The 17053-nt window shown below is 46.4% G+C and overlaps 1 protein-coding gene across 2 annotated transcripts in view; it reads right to left on the bottom strand.

The window, feature by feature from the left end:
- Positions 1-17053, bottom strand: part of LOC138250026 (lysozyme g-like) — a 144999-nt gene that overhangs the window by 67412 nt on the left and 60534 nt on the right. The window contains exons 1-2 of one of the 2 annotated variants that reach the window (XM_069204382.1): positions 12753-12868; positions 10559-10632 (exon numbers count right to left, since the gene is read on the bottom strand). In XM_069204382.1, coding sequence (XP_069060483.1) covers positions 10559-10601 — 43 coding nt within the window. In that variant the 5' untranslated portion in view covers positions 10602-10632; positions 12753-12868. Of the gene's footprint in view, positions 1-10558; positions 10633-12752; positions 12869-17053 lie in introns of those variants that run through there. The other variant, XM_069204383.1, reaches the window with a different exon arrangement.

The raw sequence follows: 17053 nt of genomic DNA on the forward strand, positions 1-17053 counted from the left end.
TGGGGTACCTCCCTGTAGGCAAAAAGGAGGCATGGTAGAAGGATATCCCATCTCCTGCGGAGTTTTTCAGGGAGTCCCATAATCATGCCTTTGAGAGTTTTATTAAATCTCTCCACCAGTCCATTTGTTTGTGGATGATAGGGTGTTGTGAACTTGTAAGTTACACCACACTCCTTCCACATGGCCTTTAAGTATGCAGACATGAAATTGCTTCCTCTGTCTGATACTACTTCCTTTGGGAAGCCCACCCTGGAAAATATTCCCAGGAGGGCCTTTGCCACTGCAGGAGCTGTAGTGGTCCTTAAAGGAATAGCTTCAGGATATCTTGTGGCATGGTCCACTACCACCAAGATAAACCTATTGCCTGAAGCAGTAGGAGGGTCAAGGGGGCCAACTATGTCAACCCCTACCCTTTCAAAGGGAACCCCAACCACAGGCAGTGGGATAAGGGGTGCCTTTGGAGTGCCACCTGTCTTGCCACTGGCTTGACAGGTTTCACAGGACTTACAAAAATCTTTTGTGTCCTCAGACATCCTAGGCCAATGAAACAGTGGTACCAATCTGTCCCAAGTTTTCATTTGACCCAGGTGCCCAGCTAAGGGAATGTCATGTGCCAGTGTTAGGAGGAACTTTCTGTACTCCTGAGGAATCACTAATCTCCTGGCAGCTCCAGGTTTAGGATCCCTTTGCTCAGTGTACAAGAGGTTGTCCTCCCTGTAAACTCTGTGTGAGTCACTGACATCCCCATTAGCCTGTTTGACAGCTTGCTGTCTGAGACCCTCTAATGTGGGACAGGTTTGCTGTGCCACACTCAGCTCCTCTCTGGCAGGCCCCCCTTCACCCAAAAGCTCAGCAGTGTCTGCTTCCAGCTCCTCTGGTGTAGGTTCTGCACAGGGAGGGAATTCTTCTTCCTCAGAAGTAGAATCCACTGTAGAGGGAGGGATAGTAGGAAGTGGTTTGCTTCTACTAGCCCTAGCTTTAGGGAGCACTTGGTCCATTGTTCCAGGATCCAAGCTTCCCTGTCCTTTTTGCTTTTTGGCCTGAGCCCTTGTTAAAGCAAAAATATGCCCTGGGATGCCCAGCATTGCTGCATGGGCCTCCAACTCCACATCTGACCAAGCTGATGTCTCCAAATCGTTCCCTAATAGACAGTCTACAGGTAAATCTGAAGCTACCACAACTTTCTTTGGACCAGATACCCCCCCCCAGTTGAGATTTACAACAGCCATGGGGTGGCTTTGTGTTATGTTGTGAGCATCGGTTACTTGGTACTGGTGTCCAAGTATGTGTTGTTCAGGGTGCACCAGTTTCTCAATCACCATTGTGACACTGGCACCTGTGTCCCTGTAGGCCTGGACCTCAACACCATTTATTAGGGTTAGTTGCTTGTACTTCTCCAAGTTATGGGGGCAAGCAACCAAAGTGGCTAAGTCAATAGCCCCTTCAGAGACTAAAGTAGCCTCTGTGGTCTCCCTAATCAGACCAACCCCAACTAAATTACCAAAAGTGAGCCCAGCTACTCCCTTGGATTGGCTATTAGTAGGTTTGCTCCCACCACCACTGCTATTAGTAGGGACACTAGGTGTAGCAGTAGGGGTTGTAGTGGTAGGAGCTGTGGTGCCTTTCTTTGGACAACTGGGATCTGTTGTCCAATGGCCTTTTATCTTACATAAATAGCACCATGGTTTCTTTTCCTTGTTCTGATTAAAGGAGGATTTGGGCCCACCACCCCCACCAGAGTGTTTTTGTGGGCCTGATGAAGACTCATTTTTAGATTTGTCCCCACCCTTGTCAGAAGACTTACCATCCTTCTTTTTGTTGCCATCTTTGTCACCCCCTGTATGAACTTTTCTGTTCACTCTTGTTCTGACCCATTTGTCTGCCTTCTTTCCCAATTCTTGGGGAGAGGTCAGATCAGAGTCCACCAAGTACTGGTGCAACAAATCAGACACACAATTATTAAGAATATGCTCTCTCAGGATTAAGTTATACAGGCTGTCATAATCAGTAACTTTACTGCCATGTAACCACCCCTCCAAGGCCTTCACTGCCTGGTCAATGAAATCAACCCAGTCTTGTGAAGACTCCTTTTTGGTATCTCTGAACTTTATCCTGTACTGTTCAGTGGTTAAGCCATAACCATCCAGGAGTGCATTCTTAAGAACTTGGAAATTGTTAGCATCATTTTCTTTTACAGTAAGGAGCCTATCCCTACCTTTTCCAGTAAATGATAGCCATAGGATAGCAGCCCACTGCTTTTGAGGGACATCCTGTACAGCACAGGCCCTCTCAAGTGCAGCAAACCACTTGTTAATGTCATCCCCCTCCTTGTAAGGGGGAACTATCTTATGCAGATTCCTGGAATCATGCTCTTTTGCAGGATGACTATGGGGAATACTGCTGCTGCCACCATGGGTATCTAAACCCATTTTCTGTCTTTCCCTCTCTATTTCTAAAGACTGTCTATCCAAATCCAGCTGTTGCTTCTTGAGCTTCAGTCTGGTTTGCTCCACTCTCAATCTATTGAGCTCCCTTTCTAACAATCTGTCATCAGGGTGGGTGGGAGGGACATTTCTAGATACAGAGGTATGATGGGAATGAACAGAAGGAGACCTGTCCCTTACAGAGGGCACCCTAACAGCTTGGCTAGCAGTATAATGTGAGAGCACATCATCAGTATGATGTGATTCAACCTCTGTACCAACTATGCTAGACTGTCTAGTAATGGGCAGGCTAAGAAGTTTCTTTCCTGAACCTTTTCCTGGGGGAGTCCCTGGATCAGATTGAGAACCATTAGCTACTTTTTCCACAGATTGGGCACTTATGGCCTTATCCTGTACTCTAAGCATATTAATTAACAGTTCTAAGGAAGGATTCTTCCCTACACTCAAACCTCTCTCTATGCAGAGACTCCTTGCTCCTTTCCAGCTAAGGTGATCATATGCAAGTTTGGACAGTTCAACTTTTTGGCCTGTGCCAGACATTTTTTAGAGAGAGTTAAAGTGATAGACAAAGAGAAAAAAGTTTTCAGAACTTTTTGGAAAGACAGAAAAAAACTTTTTAAACTTTTAAGAACTTTTTGAAAGTCTAGAAGTACTTTTCAGCACTTAGAAAAGAGTGAAAAGAGGAAATGCAAAACTTTTTGGCTATGTGTATATACACTGACCTTGTTTTGTATATTTTTCTCTTATGAAAAGTACAATGACAAGAGTGGTAAGTAGTCTCAAGCACTTATCCCACCACTGCACAACCAATGTAGGAGGCTGGACTGGCTTGTAGTGAGTACCAAGGGGTACTTGCACCTTGCACCAGGCCCAGTTATCCCTTATTAGTGTATAGGGTGTCTAGCAGCTTAGGCTGATAGATAATGGTAGCTTAGCAAAGCAGCTCAGGCTGAACTAGGAGACGTGTGAAGCTACTACAGTACCACTTAGTGTCATATGCACAATATCATAAGAAAACACAATACACAGTTATACTAAAAATAAAGGTACTTTATTTTTATGACAATATGCCAAAGTATCTTAGAGTGTACCCTCAGTGAGAGGATAGGAAATATACACAAGATATATATACACAATAGCAAAAATATGCAGTATAGTCTTAGAAAACAGTGCAAACAATGTATAGTTACAATAGGATGCAATGGGGAAACATAGGGATAGGGGCAACACAAACCATATACTCCAGAAGTGGAATGCGAACCACGAATGGACCCCAAACCTATGTGACCTTGTAGAGGGTCGCTGGGACTATTAGAAAATAGTGAGAGTTAGAAAAATAACCCTCCCCAAGACCCTGAAAAGTGAGTGCAAAGTGCACTAAAGTTCCCCTAAGGACAAAATAGTCGTGTTAGAGGGAGAATGCAAGGAAAACACAAATCAGCAATGCAACAACGATGGATTCCTGTCTGAAGGTACCTGTGGAACAAGGGGACCAAGTCCAAAAGTCACAAGCAGCTCGGAGATGGGCAGATGCCCAAGAAATGCCAGCGGTTGGTGCAAAGAAGCTCTTACTAGGCTGAAGAACTGTGAATACTGCAGGAACGACAAGGGCTAGAGACTTCCCCTTTGGAGGATGGATCCCCCACGCCTTGGAGAGTCGTGCAGAAGTGTTTTCCCGCCGGATGGACGCCAACAAGCCTTGCTACACGCAAATCGTGCGTTTGGCGTTTTTGGACGCTGCTGGGGCCCAGGAGGGACCAGGAGGTCGCAAATTGGACCTGCAGAGAGAGGGGACGTCGAGCAAGACAAAGAGCCCTCACTGAAGCAGGTAGCACCCGGAGAAGTGCCAGAAACAGGCACTACGAGGATGCGTGAAACGGTGCTCGCCGAAGTTGCACAAAGGAGTCCCACGTCGCCGGAGACCAACTTAGAAAGTCGTGCAATGCAGGTTAGAGTGCCGTGGACCCAGGCTTGGCTGTGCACACAGGATTTCCACCGGAAGTGCACAGGGGCCGGAGAAGCTTGCAAAGTCGCGGTTCCCAGCAATGCAGCCCAGCGAGGTGAGGCAAGGACTTACCTCCACCAAACTTGGGCTGAAGAGTCACTGGACTGTGGGGGTCACTTGGACGGTGTCGCTGGATTCGAGGGACCTCGCTCGTCGTGCTGAGAGGAGACCCAAGGGACCGGAGATGCAGCTTTTTGGTGCCTGCGGTTGCAGGGGGAAGATTCCGTCGACCCACGGGAGATTTCTTCGGAGCTTCTGGTGCAGAGAGGAGGCAGACTACCCCCACAGCATGCACAAGCAGGAAAACAGTCGAGAAGGCGGCAGGATCAGCGTTACAGAGTTGCAGTAGTCGTCTTTGCTACTATGTTGCAGGTTTGCAGGCTTCCAGCGCGGTCAGCGGTCGATTCCTTATCAGAAGGTGAAGAGGGAGATGCAGAGGAACTCGGCTGAGCTCATGCATTCGTTATCTCCAGTTTCCCCAGAGACAGAGACCCTAAATAGCCAGAAAAGAGGGTTTGGCTACCTAGGAGAGAGGAAAGGCTACTAACACCTGAAGGAGCCTATCACAAGGAGTCTCTGACGTCACCTGGTGGCACTGGCCACTCAGAGCAGTCCAGTGTGCCAGCAGCACCTCTGTTTCCAAGATGGCAGAGGTCTGGAGCACACTGGAGGAGCTCTGGACACCTCCCAGGGGAGGTGCAGGTCAGGGGAGTGGTCACTCCCCTTTCCTTTGTCCAGTTTCGCGCCAGAGCAGGGGCTAAGGGGTCCCTGAACCGGTGTAGACTGGCTTATGCAGAATTGGGCACCTCTGTGCCCAACAAAGCATTTCCAGAGGCTGGGGGAGGCTACTCCTCCCCTGCCTTCACACCATTTTCCAAAGGGAGAGGGTGTCACACCCTCTCTCAGAGGAAGTTCTTTGTTCTGCCATCCTGGGCCAGGCCTGGCTGGACCCCAGGAGGGCAGATGCCTGTCTGAGGGGTTGGCAGCAGCAGCAGCTGCAGAGAAACCCCAGGAAGGGCAGTCTGGCAGTACCAGGGTCTGTGCTACAGACCACTGGGATCATGGAATTGTACCAACAATGCCAGGATGGCATAGAGGGGGCAATTCCATGATCATAGACATGTTACATGGCCATATTCGGAGTTACCATGGTGAAGCTACATATAGGTAGTGACCTATATGTAGTGCACGCGTGTAATGGTGTCCCCGCACTCACAAAGTTCAGTGAATTGGCTCTGAACAATGTGGGGGCACCTTGGCTAGTGCCAGGGTGCCCTCACACTAAGTAACTTTGCACCTAACCTTTACCAGGTAAAGGTTAGACATATAGGTGACTTATAAGTTACTTAAGTGCAGTGTAAAATGGCTGTGAACTAACGTGGACGTTATTTCACTCAGGCTGCAGTGGCAGGCCTGTGTAAGAATTGTCAGAGCTCCCTATGGGTGGCAAAAGAAATGCTGCAGCCCATAGGGATCTCCTGGAACCCCAATAACCTGGGTACCTCAGTACCATATACTAGGGGATTATAAGGGTGTTCCAGTAAGCCAATGTAAATTGGTAAAAATTGTCACTAGCCTGTCAGTGACAATTTGGAAAGAAATGAGAGAGCATAACCACTGAGGTTCTGATTAGCAGAGCCTCAGTGAGACAGTTAGTCACTACACAGGTAACACATACAGGCACACTTATGAGCACTGGGGCCCTGGGTTACCAGGGTCCCAGTGACACATACAACTAAAACAACATATATACAGTGAAAAATGGGGGTAACATGCCAGGCAAGATGGTACTTTCCTACAGATAATTAATATGATAATTGTTCAATCTTTGGCTTCTGCAGTCATGTCTCGGGCGTCAACTTTAAAATTCTACCACCCTCTCATTTTTATTCTGTTTAACTTGTCTAAGATAATATATGCACATTAATGAAACTGGTGGCTTAAATTATATTATGACATGCAATTTTAATGGATTTTAGATATATATGGCGATGTGCAGTATGATAATTAATGTAATAATTAATATGATAATTGTTCAATCGTGGCTTAGCTCCACCTCTTTATGACCAATTAGCTGTTAGACAGAATATGATAAATTAGTTGACAGATAAGAAATAACCTATGAATTTCCTTTGCGATGAAAGATGGATGGGAACTTTGGCGTAGGCTTTTGTCACTTTCATTCCTAAAATTTTAGAATTTTAAATAACATATGTGATATCAGACTCTTAGGATAGCATATGATAAATGAATTGACAGATAGGAAATCGTTTATGTATTTCCTTTGAGGGGAAAGAAAGATGTGAATATTTTTACATGCACTTGCACTTTTCACTTCTGTGATCATAGAATTTTATGATAACATATGACAAGGTGTATTTTATATGTATTAATGTGTGTTTAATTGTATTTTGTGCAGCGATTTCAAGTAATCATGCAATAAAGTTACCTACCTATACCGGTTGTAAAAGGCCCTGACCCCAAGTTATAGGCCAGAGCCACAGGCGAGGGTCTATTACAAGGGAGAGGGCTTTTACCAACTGGTATAGCCCAAGGCAGGAGGGCTATAAGGCTATTAGAACATTCCACACACTGAGGGTGGAATGTTCTAAATTAAAAAGAGAGAAACATGAAGACAAACATTGGAATGTTGGCGCTCTGAGCCTGTGAGAAAGTAGCCTCTTTCTAGCATGGTTACCCCCACTTTTGGCCTGTTTGGGAGTGTGTGTCAGTGTGTTTTTACTGCGTCACTGGGATCCTGCTAGCCAGGACCCCAGTGCTCATAGTGAAAACCCTATATGTCAGTGTGTTTTGCCTGTCTCACTGGGATCATGCTAGCCAGGACCCCAGTGCTCATAGTTTGTGGCCTAATGTGTGAGTTGTCAGTAGTGCTTAACTGCCCAATAAGGCTCTGCTAACCAGACCCTCAGTGCTTATGCTCTCTCTGCTTTTAAATTTGTGACTATAGGCTAGTGACTTCATTTACCAATTTCAATTGGCACACTGGACCCCCCCTTATAAGTCCCTATTATATGGCACTAGGTACCCAGGGCATTGGGGTTCCAGGAGATCCTTATGGGCTGCAGCATTTCTTTTGGCACCCATAAGGAGCCCAGACAAACCCTTTCACAGGACTGCCACAGCAGCCTTCGTGAAATAGTGCACAAATTATTTCACAGCCATTTTCACTGCACTTAAGTAACTTATAAGTCACCTATATGTCTAACCTACATTAACTGAAGGTTAGTTGCAAAGTTATTAAGTGTGAGGGCACCCTTGTGTTAGCAAAGGTGCCCCCACATAGTCTAAGGCCAATTCCCGGGACTTTGTGAGTGTGGGGACTCCATTATACGTGTACACTACATATAAGTCAATACCTATATGTATCTTCACAATGGTAACCCCGAATATGGTCATGTAAGTTGTCTAATATCATGGAATTGTCCCCCATTCCAAATCGGATATTGGGGAGCCAATTCCATGCATCCTGTGGGCTCCACCATGGACCCCCAGTTCTGTCAAACCAGCTCTCTGAGGCTTGCACTGCAGCTACAGCTGCTGCCACTTCACAGACATGGTTCTGCCCTCCTGGGGTCTGAGCAGCTCAGTCCCAGGAAGGCAGAACAAAGCTTTTTTTTTGGGAGGAGGGTGTTACATCCGCTTCCTTTGGAAATAGGTGTAACAGGCTGGGGGGTAGCCTCCCCCAGCCTCTGGAAATGCTTTGAAGGGCACATATGGTGCCCTCTTTGCATAAGCCAGTCTACACCGGTTCAGGGGCCCCCAGTCCCTACTCTGGCGTGAAACTGGACAAAGGAAAGAGGAGTGACCACTCACCTGTCCATCACCACCCCAGGGGTGGTGCCCAGATCTTCTCCAGTGTGTCCAGGACCTCAGCCATCTTGTTTTCCAAGGTGTGGGGACACTCTGGAAGCCTCTGAGTGGCCAGCAGGTGAAGTCAGACACCCCTCCTGATAGGTCCATCCCTGATAAGCTAGCCAATCCCATTCTCAGGACTATTTAGGGTCTCTCCTGTGGGTTTATCTTCAGATTCTTCTTGCAAGTTTCCAGCAGGAATTCTCTGCAACTACTACTTCATCCTCTGACCTCGGATCGACAGCAGACTGCTCAAGGAACCACTGTAACAGCAATAAAGTATCCAGAAGGGCTACTTTCCCTCTACAACTTCAGCTCCAGCCAGCAACTGCAACAATTGCCATGGTGTGCACACTCTGGGGACTCCCTGCCTTTACCCTGCACAAGAAGGAACGAAGAAATCTCCTGTGGAGTGACGGAGTCACTTCCCTGCTCTTGCAGGCACCTTCTATGTCTATGACCGGTTTACTTGGACTCCCCTCCTGGCGACGAGTGTGCCCTTTGGAACACAGGTGGTGGACCCCTTCAACACAGACTGTCCTAAGGTCCTGCTGTCCCAATTTGGAGAAGGTGAGAACTTGCCTTCCCCGAGTATGACAGTACCCCTGTGAACCACGTCATCTTCACCTCCTGAGGCCTCGTGCACTATTTGCTAAATTCCTTCATGCAAGCCTGGCCCAGGTCCCCAGCACTCTATCCTGTGATGCTCAACTCGCTGAGTTGATCTCCGGTGGCTCCAACCACATTTTGTATCTACTTTGTCAACATGTCCTGGGACTCCTGTGGGTGCTGTCTGGCCGACTGAGGGCTCTCTGAAGTGCTGAGAGCCCCCTCTCCTTTCTCACACAGCGTTGAAGCCCCCAGGTTCCTCCTCGGTCCAGAGAGCGCCACTTTGATGCAAACCCCAACTTTGCCGGAACCAAAGCTTGTTAGACGAATCCAGCACCAAAACTCACCTGCATCCAACATCTCTTCGTGGGACATCTATTGCATCATGCAGGAACCCACTGACATCTTCCTTGGGTGCATTTCTGCAGTCTTTGTCCAACTGGGGACTCTTCTTTTGCTCCCTCTTATAGGTTGGCAGGGGCTCCTGTCCTTCCTGGAACTTCTTCCGACTTCTGGACTTGGTCTCCTTCCTTTGCAGGTCTTCAGGTCCAGGAATCCACCATTTGTTGTTTGCAGTCTTGCTTGGTTCTTGCAATAACTCTAATCACGACTTGTAGTGTGTCTCAAGGAACCTTGCAGTACTTTACTCCTACTTTCCTGGGCTCTGGGGTGGGGTATTGTACTTACCTTTGCTGTATTCTTACTCTCCTAGCAATTCTCTACACTACACTGGTCTATGGGGGAATTTGTGATTCAAATGAAACTTTCTTAAATATATGGTTTGTGTTGCCCCTAGATCTATTTTCTCCCATTGCATTCTATAGCATATCCTATTGTTTGCAGTATCCTATGTCTAATTACTTACCTTATTTTGGTGTATAGTGTATATATTGTGTATAATACTTACCTCCAGAAGGTGTATTGCCTCTAAGATATTTTGGCCTTGAGGAACCCAAATAAACTACCTTTATTTTTGGTAACACTGAGTATTGTCTTTACTTGTGTATAAGTACTGTGTAACTATAAGTGGTATTGCAGGAGCTCTGCATGTCACCTAGTTCAGTCTACACTGCTCTGCTATAGCTACCTCTGTCAGCCTAGGCTGCTAGAACACTACTACATTTCACTAATAAGGGATAACTGGACCTGGTATAAGGTGTAAGTACCCAAGGTACCCACTACAAACCAGGCCAGTCTCCTACATAAGCCTAGAGCAGCTCTCAACATTCTAATGCTCAAATATTCTCTACACCAGTGTAACTGAAGAAAAACAGAATATATTTGGATTATGTCATGTTTAGGGAGGTTACCACCTCATGAACGCTGTAAAGCTCTATATAAATAGTACCTAGGGAGTAGCTACTTCCTTGACAATTCAGAGAGTGCTTTGTGTCTTTTATGAAATGGAAAGTGCTCTACAAATACTAATACAATATAATTTTTTCTTTTATATAACATTTGGAACAATTTAGAGAGAGCGAGTCTTTTCCCTCTTTCTGTTTTAAAACTTTTGTTCTGGGGCAGTAATTCTGCTAGGATTTCGGAATAAATAAATGGAGCATGCAATGCATTATCAGGCCGATTTTAAAAAGTGAATTTCATAAGTTTGCTCGAAATAAGCACTTACCAATGGAGCTGGCTAAGCAGAGGCATATGAATACAACCAACATTGTGCCAGTTGTTTTTCAGCACCCTAAAAACCTAAAGTAAAGACAACACAAAAATAATGAAAATCATGGATGGTATAACAGAATTAGCTGAAAATGCAAAACGCCATGACATGACATAAATAACACAAAAAATATAAAAAATGTAACAGTATACATATGAATACACAAATGTATTTGATGGCATGGTGGCAGCAAGACCCATTTGTGAGCTTTATAGTTTCCTAAGTTGTTGAAATGGTGGCTCGTCCAATCCAAGATGTTTCTTTGCCTTCTGCTAATCGTAGTCCCAAATTTATAATGTTTATATATATATATATATATATATATATATATATATATATTCTTTTTTTTTTTATTTGGCAGCATTTGCTACTAGGTAGTTATATAGTTAGGACCCAGTTTCATAGTTTCCATTGAAAAAGAGTTTTTTGACTTGTCTATATCTTTGGTCCTGGTTGATGAATCTTCATGAAATTTTCCAAAATAATTTGACGCTCACTTCAGATTGTGTCTGAAAAGCTTCAGGGTGACCCATCAAGCAGGGGCTGAGGAAAAGGGGGGTCCCAAAATGCATTTTCTCCATGCTAATTTCCATAGGGATTTTGAACACGGCTACAGCCTGAACCGCTGGACGGATTTATACCAAATTTGGCAGAAAGCTAGCTCATAGTCCAGAAAGTGCCCTTTTTGTGAGGTTCAGTGATTTTCAAGTTATTAATTGAAAACCAAAATTGTATATGTAGGGATGCGGATCCTTCAGTACACCTATGTGGACCGTCGCAAACTCTCATGACAGGAGATGTGCTGTGATTGGCGGGCCCCAAACTGTGAAGACAGTTGGAGCCACCATTTTCTAAACCGGGACTGTGTCCCCAGGGATGAATTGCAAGGGCAAAAAGTGTAGAAGGGGTCAGGGTAGGAGTACTTCACACCTTGGGAGCATTGTAGGTGTAGCTGGGAGACCTCTTAATAGTTTTAAAAAGGGCAAAACCATTTTTTTTCACGTGCGCAGAGTTGCGACACTCATTGCAGCCTCCATGTGTACCACTGCAAGAGTTGCGACCCTTGCAGAAAAATAATTTTAAAATATAAGCCACAGAGTGCAAGGGCAACACTTTGGGGGTCATTCTGACCCCGGCGGTCATGGACCTCCGGGGCCAGGGTTGGCGGGAGCACCGCCAACAGGCTGGCGGTGCCCCGCAGGGCATTCTGACCGCGGCGGTTTGGCCGCGGTCAGAAGAGGAAAACCGGCGGTCTCCCGACGGTTTTCCGCTGCCCAAAAGAATCCTCCATGCTGCGCCGCCATGGGGATTCTGACACCCCATACCGCCATCCTGTTCCTGGCGGCAGAGGATGGCGGTATGGGGTGTCGTGGGGCCCCCGTAAGAGGGCCCCACAAAGAATTTCAGTGTCTGCTCAGCAGACACTGAAATTCGCGACGGGTGCTACTGCACCCGTCGCACCTTCCCACTCCGCCGGCTCCATTCGGAGCCGGCGTCCTCGTGGGAAGGTTGTTTTCCACTGGGCTGGCGGGCGGCCTTTTGGCGGTCGCCTGCCAGCCCAGTGGAAAACCCAGAATCACCGCAGCGGTCTTACGACCGCGGTGCGGTGTTCTGGCGGGGGTATTTTGGCGGGCGGCCTCCGCCGCCCACCAAGGAAAGAATCACCCCCTATGTCTAGATGAGCTGATGAGCTACTCACACATATAAATTGGAAACCTGAGATATTTAACATTTTATGTAAATCTATTTATCACACCAATTTCAGGTACCTGCATTAAACGCGGGGTAAACGGCTCTGCTTCTCCTGTGGCTACCTCTGCGCTACATAAATACATTAATTAATCAAATAAACACATAAACAAATCGGTAAATAAATAAAGAGAGTGTGCAACAAAATTGAAACTGAACTATAAAGATGTGATTCAAACTTGAACATCCTGTTCCCGCTGCAAGTGAGCAAAAGTGGATAAAACGATAAATCTGCCTCACGGACTCCAGTACAACACCTGCCACCCCAATGACCAACTGGCAATTTCTATACATTACTTCACCTTCGCTTCTCATGATCAGTAAACTCTGATTTTGCTATGCCAATGTCCAGATCCGTCGCTAAACTACAACCTGAGAGCGCGGTAGTGAACCAGCATACCTGTACGACGCTGTTCTTTGGGCTCTTTCCTTCAGGATGACTTGGCTGCTTGAAAAGAGACCGAGCTTTATATAGCCTGCTGACTGGCACAACTTCCCTTGTTTATAAAGAGACCTAACAGTGCAAGCGCTTATTAAGCAATAGCCATCCATCAAAATGTGGGTCCTCCCAAGCGGAAGTTAATACATCCTTCTGTTGCGTGCTTGTGGTTTCATTGAAACCGAAAGACCGTTTAGAACCTCAATTAGAAAAGGTTACCAGATTGAGTAACTGAACCTAATTATGCGAAAGACAACACCCCACTGGCGAACTAATTACATTAACACTGTAAGGGACATCACTCCTGGTAGGCAAAAACAACAATTTATGATGACTGACGTGTGTGCAATGCACATGGTGGAGAATACGGGACATCCCGGAGTGACTCATAGTAGGGCAAGGTGAGGCTGGGAAGAGGCAAGACTGCCCAAATCGCCCTTTGGGAATGGACTGTGTCACATCCGGCCATGGTAAGGGACTCTTTGCTATGGTGCTGGTTTTAGCTCAATGTTGCCTTACATTTTATGATGCGATTTATTCCTTGATATGTTTTTTTTCCTCATGTCTTTGCTCAAATATCTTGCTTTGCCGCAAAATACATGGGCCTGTAGAACTTTTTTTATTGTCCTATGTATACCTACTTTATTTCCCTGTTGTTTTTCTCTGGTTATACGCCATGGCAGGCCTGTGTTCCAGTCTCCTGTCCCCTTGATCCAACACATCTATAAACCTTCCTGCTCCCTTTCTCCGTGACTAGTTTTTTTCTGTGTTAGTGTTCCCCAAACAAATTATAATTATTACCCTCACATCCTAACTTCCCTGACTTCCCATCTCCAGGATCTGGCCGCCTCATTTTTATTCATCCAATACCCTCTGATTATATGAGCTATATTGAAACGTTGATTTTTTTGTTTCCTGTAATGGTGACACATCACCGCTTCTGTTTACATTCTGTGTGCTGCAATTTTACTTACCTCTGCAAATATTGCAACCAATTAAAATATGAGAGTGTCGCCCCCCCCCAAACCCCCCGCACATACCGTTTGATGTACGATGCTCACTCTCAGTTCACTGTAATTTCCCCATTATATAAGGGAAGGCAGATTGTTCTACTCCAAACTAGAAGGATACAGCCCTGTATCTATGTATGTCGCGGTCCCAGGCAAATTCACATTAATGCAGAACAAAGCCGATTGGGTTAAAGGATATAGATAATTACTGGTGGGTTTAGGGAAGTGTGGCGAGCAATCTAGTACATTTTTGTTTCCTCCTTTAATTCAGTTAAACCTGCAAGAGGCAGAACTCAGCAATAGAACTGTTAAGGTGAGGTATCCCTTGTCACATTAAGGGTCCTGCTGAGGTCTTCTTAAATTCTTGGGTGCAGAGGATATGACATGAAAGACCTCCCCACCACCTCTGCAGTGAGGAAGATGTAAAGGGTACAATCTGTCAAATGGGTGCAAGCGCCAGGGCCTCCTAGCAGTACAGTTCTGCTAGGGGGCAGGCAGCAGAAACTGTTTCGTGGGTTTGTCACATCGGCGTGCTGAGTAGTCTGCCGACATGAAAGACAGGGGCGTAGCTCCATTGGTGCATCAGCTGCAGTGGCATGGGGGCCCAGAGTCATGGGAATCCCATTGAACCCTGACACCCTCTGTACTTTACTACCCCAGCAGCAGTTAAAGGGGGCGTTTTTCTTAATGGCAGCTGGGCACACATGGCATCCTTGCTAAGCTACTGATCAAAGACTAGGAAATAGGCGATGCTGCTGTCAGAACAAGAATACATAGTCATGAAGCTACAGGTCTTGGAACTATAACCCTGCCCCATCCTCCTGGATACTTTACACACACTGGGCCATATTTATACTTTATGACGCACAACAGCGCCAACGCAGTTGTGCGTAAAAAATGTACCACCGGCTAACGCCATTCCAACGCACCATGCGGGCGCCTTATTTAAGGAATAACGTTAGCCGGCGCTGCGGACTGGTCTGAGTCAAAAAAAAATATGCGCACCAGGCAGCGCTGGCGTAGGGGAAAATGGGGGTTGTGCGTCAAAAAATGGTGCAAGTCAGGTCTGAGGCAAAAATCAGGCCTCAAACCGGACTCGCGCCATTTTTTGATGCACAATCCCCATTGACATGACTCCTGTCTTAGCAAAGACAGGAGTCATGCCCCCTTGCCCAATGGCCATGCCCAGGAGATAGTGGCATGTAGGTGGGCCCAATTTAGGCCCCCCTATGCCACTTAAAAAAAATATAAAAAAATACTTACCTGAACCTACCTTTACTTACCTGGGATGGGTCCCCCATCCATGGGTGTCCTCCAGGGGTGGGCGAGGGTAGCAGAGGGTGTCCCTGGGAGCAGGGGAGGGCACCTCTGGACTCCTTCCGAGCCCACAGATCCCTTAACGCCTGCCCTAACCCAGGTGTTAGAAAACGGCACACAACAGGCTGTGCGCCGTTTTTTAAGGCCCACCCCCTACTGTGCATCAAAATGACACTGTGGTATAAATAAGGTGCACAGGCCTTAAAGTCATTTTTTGGAAGGGAACACCTACCTTGCATGTCATTAATGCAAGGCAGTTTCCCGCTTCCAGAAAATGACGCACACAGTGGTATTTTGACGTCCGCGGGCTCGGGCGTCAAAGTTTAAATATGGGGCAAGGTTTGCACCGAATGTGCGTCAAAATATTTGACGCACATTCGCCGCAAACAGAGTATAAATTTGCCCCACTGTGTCTTTGGTTTTGCGGTGAGCCAAGCTAATAATGTCATTGTATGTTCCAAAAGGCTTTTATGTATTTATTTGTATGATTATAATGTGTCAACATGGCAATAAGCCTCTTGTCAGTGGTGGGACAGGGAGTGGCCTATTCCCGAAGGTGGAGAAGTCCCAAGGAAGATCAATGCAGTCCAATTCTTCATTGAAAAGTTTCCTTTTTTAGGGATTCCCATTCAGGATCTTAGAAGTGAAAAAGGGCTCCTTGAAGATTATTGTTTTCAGCACTCTTTTGAAGGCTGGGAGCTATGGCACATTTCTAATGCAAGAAAATTCCAAAGAGATACTCCTTGGCCTCTTACGATGTTTGTTTATTGTTACAAACCAATTAGTTTGGTTTGGCGGGCCGCCAGAAACAAAGTGTTGGGTTCATTTCTGAAGGCAGATTGGGCATTGTTGGAGATCCCCCTTCTTGGGGGTTTTCCCTGAATTTCTTCACTTTTTTCTCCAATTCCTTTGCTGGCTCTCTGCATGGTCTCAGGACTCTGGGCACTTTACTCTTGTACTGCAGTGGGAAAGTGCACATATCCTGCCTACACATGCTAGGAGGGGGCACTTACATGCTTGGTTCTGATGCTGTACCCTGGAGTGCCCTGTAAAAAGGCACACCACATACCTGGGGAAGTAGGGAAGTGGGAGGGGGGGACAGCCCTGTCTACAAGTGGGACATTGCACTGAGTGGGCCACTCACTAGAATAGCCTGTGAAGCATGTATCAGGTCTGCCAAAGCATGCCTTAGGGCCCTGGGCCGTTTTCTGAGGTCAATACAGTGTGGAAGTTGGAGTGCCTTCTTACACATACAAGGAAGTGGTGCTGGCCAGTGTGTGCGCGTGTGCCCACTGGTGTGCCAAACATGTGCTGAGCCTGTCATAGCAGGCCTGTGTGTGCACTTGCACCTATGGTACTTTTAAACATGTGTCCAGCCTCCCAATGCAGGCTTGTATGCATGATGGGGCACATATGGCCAGAGAGTGAAGAGTACCCAGGTGTGTTTTAACTGCACAGGAGAGCTGCCTCCCCCATAGGCTAACATAGGGGGAAATGTTACAAATACTCAGAGCTGCAATAGTGGATTGTAGCAGAGCAACCTCATGTTGTTTACTAGCATTGGATTCGTCCTGTGGTAAAGGTGGTTTTGTGAATAATCATAGAGAAATGCCACTTCTAGAAAGTAGACAGTTCTTCCCCCTAAAATGCTCTGTGTGCCCTTTAATTCAACTTGCGTCCATACTGGGGGATGGAGGAGCACATCTGTGCATTCTTCAGCAACAGCTATAAAACTTAGGCACACAACTGGAACCAAGACCTCTCCCATTTGTGGGCCTGGCTGGATAGATTGGAGGGAGAGATTATGATACTTGACCTCTCTGGGCCAGATCATGGTCACACTCTATATTAAGATATGTATCCCACAGCCATATGGCAGACAGAACTGAAATTTAGGGAAGACATCTGTGGTTCAAAGAGGAACCCTCTGAACCA

Source organism: Pleurodeles waltl, chromosome 8, assembly GCF_031143425.1.
Source record: "Pleurodeles waltl isolate 20211129_DDA chromosome 8, aPleWal1.hap1.20221129, whole genome shotgun sequence".
NCBI lineage: Eukaryota > Metazoa > Chordata > Amphibia > Caudata > Salamandridae > Pleurodeles > Pleurodeles waltl.